The following is a 5,259-nucleotide window of genomic DNA, read 5'->3' on the forward strand; positions in this document are numbered from 1 at the left end:
GATTTCACTTTCTGAATCCCCTCTCTACTTGTAGAGAATCTTTTTCTCTATGTGTGTTTCTTCACTTTTAATAAAGCTTGCTGTCCTGTATGCCTGAGATTCTTCTTGCCTGAGATTCTTTAATTGGTGGAGGAAATAAACCTGACCAAAACCTTTTGACAAGGTGACTCTTGCTGGAAATTAATACAGTCTGCTAAGGGACTTTGCCACATTGTCTGGATAGAAGCATCTGACATGTTTTTATTTTTTAAGATTTATTTTATTTTTAATTATATGTATATGGTACGTCTGTGAACAGGAATGTGCATATGAATGCAGGTATCTGCAGAGATCAGAAGAGGGTGTCAGATTCCTTAGAGCTGGAGTTACATCTGTCTGATGTGGATGCTGGGAATCAGTTCATGACTTCTGAAAGAATAGCACATGCTGTTAATGAGCCGTCTTTCCAGTCCCTGACACCTTTAAAAATATTGTTATTATTATTATTATTATTATTATTTTATAACAGAGTTTCACTATGTTACTTCTATGTAGTCCATGCTGGCCTTGAACTCACAGAGATGTATCTGCCTCTTCCTCCTGAGAGCTGGGATTAAAGGTGTGCAGTACCATAGTTGGTTATTTTTATTATTTTTAATGATGTGTATATGTTTGTATCTGCTTGGGGGTATGTGCATGTAGTGCAGGTGCCAGTGGAGACCAGAGATATCAGATCTCCCTGGAGCTGGAACTACATGTGATTGTGAGTCACTTCTCACATGGGTACTAGACACTGAACTCAGGTCCTCCACAAGAGCAGTAAACACTCTTGATTTCTTCATTGTCGAGCCATCTTCCCAGGTCCTCTCTGACTCCTCCTCCTTCCCCTCCTCCCCTTCACCCTTCTCCTCCTCCTATTATTTATTTATCTATTTATTATTTATTTTTATTTTATGTGCATGAGTGTTATGCCTGCATATATGTGAGTGTACCTGTGTCATTCAGTGCCCATGGAGTCCAGAAGAGGGCGTCGTATCTTCTGGAACTGGAGTCATGGATGGTTGTTAGCAGCTATGTGGGTACTGATATTTGAACCCGGATCTTCTGCAAGAGCAGCCAGCGCTTTTAACTGCTGAGCATCTCTCTAGTCCCTGCCCTGAATCTTCTTTTCCTAGGTAAATAATGATAAAAAGTTCTTCCTCACCAGATACATACATGTGTATAAAGTTACCTAATATGCCCTGCTGCCCAGATGTGCTCAGATGTGTTTTCTTTCTCACCCATTCCTTTCCAGCTGGACCGTACCTCAGCATCATTCAGTCTGGGAACATGGAGCTTTCTAGAGACCTAGCTCATTCTGTTTTCTCTGCTTGACTCTGCAAATATGCCCTTGTTCTGACCTCTGATGGCCCCGACAGTGTTCTGCGTCAGAGCTGCTCTTGGGGTGTGTTTGTTTAAAGTAGCTTATTGTTAGCACAGATACTTAGAATTGATTCTACATTTGTACTGAACCTGGATACAAAGGCAGCCAAAGCCTGGAGCATTTTTTCATGGTGAAAATTGGCTAATTAAGGAACCAACAACGCACAGCAAGTGCCTCTCTTAAGGTGGGGACGGACCTGACAAAATGTGCCTGGCTACCACCCTGTACACCACAAATAAACTCTCGGGGTAGTAAGAAAGGTATTTTTCTGAAATGCTGTTTCAAGGAACTGTATTGTCTGTGTCTGGTTTCTGCCATTGGCCAAATTACAATGTGTACTCAGACCCCTGAGATTTCAGACCAGGCCTTTTATTATATGCAATTGCAGGATTCCCAGACATCAGCAGGTGGCTCAAGGGCATGTCTCAAAGCAGACTTGAGTCTCCAAAAGAAAATGATAGCTCTCTTGAATTATTTTGGGAGAGAAACAAGTTTCCACATGTTTTATGAGACATGATCAGGTACTTAATACTGTGTTGTTCTTGCAGGTGTTTAATTATTGACTTTAGACACAAATTGTCAAAAAAGTTTAAAAAAACGACAGAAAAAGAAGACCAATTCTAAAGATTTCTTTGAAATTATTCGCAGTTCTTCCTGACATTTTCCAAATTAGTCATGTTTCACTTTAATATCTGAAATGCTTTGCTAATGTCATGAGGCCTGTGGCTTTGGCACAGCCGCCCTTGTTTTGTCCCGACTTAGCCTTTCCCTTCATATGACATTGCATCCTGGCTGTTTGAAATCCCTACTGAGTTTGGAGAAATTATGTCTTGGCATCTGACCTACTTTCCTGGAATATGATGTGATGTTGTTGATATGGTGGGTCACTCCACTTGACAATAAGTTTGCTTGTTTCATTTCAAACACTTGACTATTTAGTGGGGACTAAGAATAGAATGGAAAGCTGTGTTTGCTACAGTTTGTTTCCTGCCTGTGCCTTTTATAATGTCATTTGTGAAAAAATTGATCAGATTAGGATGAATCACGTGGTTGCCTAATAGGGACTGGAACGATCCTCCACACATGACTTTGTTGCATTCTTATAAAACGTGGCAGGATAGACCTGCCCAGCGCTTCCTGCCGATGTTCACTTGTGTTCATGCTGTCGTAAGGAGATGAGATGAGAGCAAACTGCTCCAGCAGCTCCTCTTGCCCTGCCAACAGCTCGGAGGAAGAGCTGCCCGTAGGACTGGAGGGACATGGGAACCTGAAACTGGTTTTCACAGTGGTGTCAGCTGTGATGGTGGGTCTGGTCATGTTCTCCTTTGGATGTTCTGTGGAGATCCGGAAGCTCTGGTCACACCTCAGGAGACCCTGGGGCATTGCAGTGGGACTGCTCTGCCAGTTTGGGCTCATGCCTCTGACGGCCTATCTGCTAGCCATCATCTTTTCTCTGAAGCCAATCCAAGCTATTGCTGTCCTCATTATGGGGTGTTGCCCTGGGGGAACCGTCTCCAACGTTCTCACTTTCTGGGTTGATGGAGATATGGATCTCAGGTAAGTTACAGTAGGAAGCTTAGCAGCAATTCCCTCACTCTGCTGGGAGTAATGCGCATTTTTGTGCTTTTAAAAGGATCTTGCACTCTTTGGGTAGCTCTCATTGGGAAATAGTAGAAACATCGCTGGGACTTGGACAGCCTTTCCGAGGTCCAAGCCGGCTTTGCTGAGCTTATTGGCTGCTTTCTTGGCAGCTTGCTCTGTTCTGAGCAGTGAGGCTTGGCTGCACAGGGAGCAGTGCCGGCATGTCTGTGCCTCGCCCAGTGATGTTTCCTAAGCGTGGACTCATTCCATGTTGGCATCTGGAACATAATTTCCTAGGACCTCACCGAGAAGCCCACATAGCTAATGACAGCAGTTGGGCAGTAGCAATGGTGGTGACAAGTGACAACCAGAACGAAGTCCTCATAGCTCTTTATTTCTCTTTTTGGTTTTTGCCCTCGTTGCTCTCAGCAGTCTCCTGAGCACCTTTCTTGAGAAACAGTGATTTAGGAGACTGTGGAAAGGACCTTTGTGGCATCTGACATGTGGTGCTGTAAGTGCCAGCAGTTGCCTTGTTGATTTGATTTAGGGAGTCCAAGGAAGCTCTCAGGATCATCAACTTTGTTGCTGCTTTGCAGATGTTTAACGCCCATCGCTAGACTTGCTTTCTTTTCATTTAAACCAGAGACCTTATTCCCAGTTACCATGTAGACAAATACCCCAGGGGACATTAAGCTTTACCATTTATTTATACTGTAAACTACTAGGATGAATGAATCACATACTTTTTGGAATAAATGTCTTGGTGGGGGATTTAAAGAACATTTGAAAAAAGAGTAGATGGGTCAGTATTTTTTAAAAAAGAGCTGAAACAATGGTTTGTCTAGGATTTTTGCTTATAAACATACTTTTCCATCCCACCTAGGGAAAGTACCCCATATAAATTTAAATATTTGCATGTATATGTCATTTGGTTGGGATTTACTATACATCGAATGAATGAATGAATCAGAGTTGATGACTGAGCCAGGAGTTGATGTCAGTGAGTCAGCTGCCTCTCTGGTTCCATGCTCATACTAAATATTAAATGTATGGAACAGATTTCACCTGTACCTTTTTTTTTTTTTTTTTTTTTGTCTTTTTGAGACAGGGTCTCCCTGTAGCCCCAGCTGTCCTGAACTCACTATGTAGACCAGGCTGGTCTTGAACTCACAAAGATCCGCCTGCCTCTGTCTGCTGTGATTAAAGGCGTGCTCCACCACGCCTGGCCACCTGTACCTTTTAATGGGTTCATACCACTCAGACAAGTAATTAACTTTATTTAGCAATTCCTGTTAGCCACCACTTATGTGAGACTTGGAAATAAAAATTCTTCATGAATTTTACATTTTAGTACTACTCCACTCATTTTCCACTATTTCAAGTTCATAAAGTTGAATATTAACATAACATAATATAAATACCCTTTGCACAATATTCACATGTCAATGATAAAGTCCAGGTCTTGAGCATTTTTGGAATGAAAAAGGAAACTAGTGTTTATTAAGTACTGGATAAGTCTGGGCTAGATGCTTCACCGTCTCTTCTTGGTTCCCACAATAACTTTATAAGTGACCTTTCATTATTCTGAATTTTACAGCTGGATTCAGATGGGTTAAGTAGCCTGCCAGATGCTGCAAAGGAGTACAGCAGAGCTCACATATGAATTCACATCTGTTTTATATCAGTTTGCAACTTAGGCTCTTTTTTTTCCATGACATTTAGCAACACAACTGCATTGTCTATTTAGAGTAAAAGCATAAATCTTGAAACAGTGTTTTGAAACACTTCTGGGAAAGGGAATATTTATTACCATCATCTCTGATTCGTCAGCAGTATCATAAAACACCAATGAGCGGAAAGTGTAGGAAAGAGAAAGTTCACTTTGTTTCTCATTACCAAACCTATCTTTTTCATTTATTTTGCTTTGGGTTTTTGAGACAAGATCTCATGTAGCCCAGTGGCCTTGAATTCCTCATCTTTCTGCCTTCAATCCCCAAGTGCTGGGATTACAGATGTGTATCACCAAGCATGATACCAACTCTATTCTTAATTAACTTTTAGCTTTGACTAAGTAACTTGTCTGAGAATACATACACATATACACATGTGACACAAAACTAGGCACATAGTAGGTATGAAGCACATATTAGTTCCTTTACCTTTATTTATTTATTTATTTATTTATTTATTTATTTATTTACTTATTTACTTATTTTGTGTACACACAGGAGTGTGTGCCATGGCGCATGTGTGGAGATCAAAGGAGAACTTTCAGC

At 41.2% G+C, this 5,259-nt stretch overlaps 1 protein-coding gene across 3 annotated transcripts in view; it reads left to right on the forward strand.

Annotated features, from left to right (window-relative positions):
• Nucleotides 1-2,538: 2,538 nt before the first annotated feature.
• The window catches only part of Slc10a6 (solute carrier family 10 member 6), a 32,771-nt gene continuing 30,050 nt past the window's right edge, over nt 2,539-5,259 (forward strand). For all 3 annotated transcript variants that reach the window (XM_008851750.2, XM_029555341.1, XM_008851749.2), the window contains exon 1: nt 2,539-2,959. In XM_008851750.2, the coding sequence (XP_008849972.1) occupies nt 2,583-2,959 (377 nt within the window). In that variant the 5' untranslated portion in view covers nt 2,539-2,582. The remainder of the gene's footprint in view (nt 2,960-5,259) is intronic.

This window comes from Nannospalax galili, unplaced genomic scaffold (genome assembly GCF_000622305.1).
Source record: "Nannospalax galili isolate Female #2095 unplaced genomic scaffold, S.galili_v1.0 scaffold405, whole genome shotgun sequence".
NCBI classification, from domain to species: Eukaryota; Metazoa; Chordata; class Mammalia; order Rodentia; family Spalacidae; genus Nannospalax; species Nannospalax galili.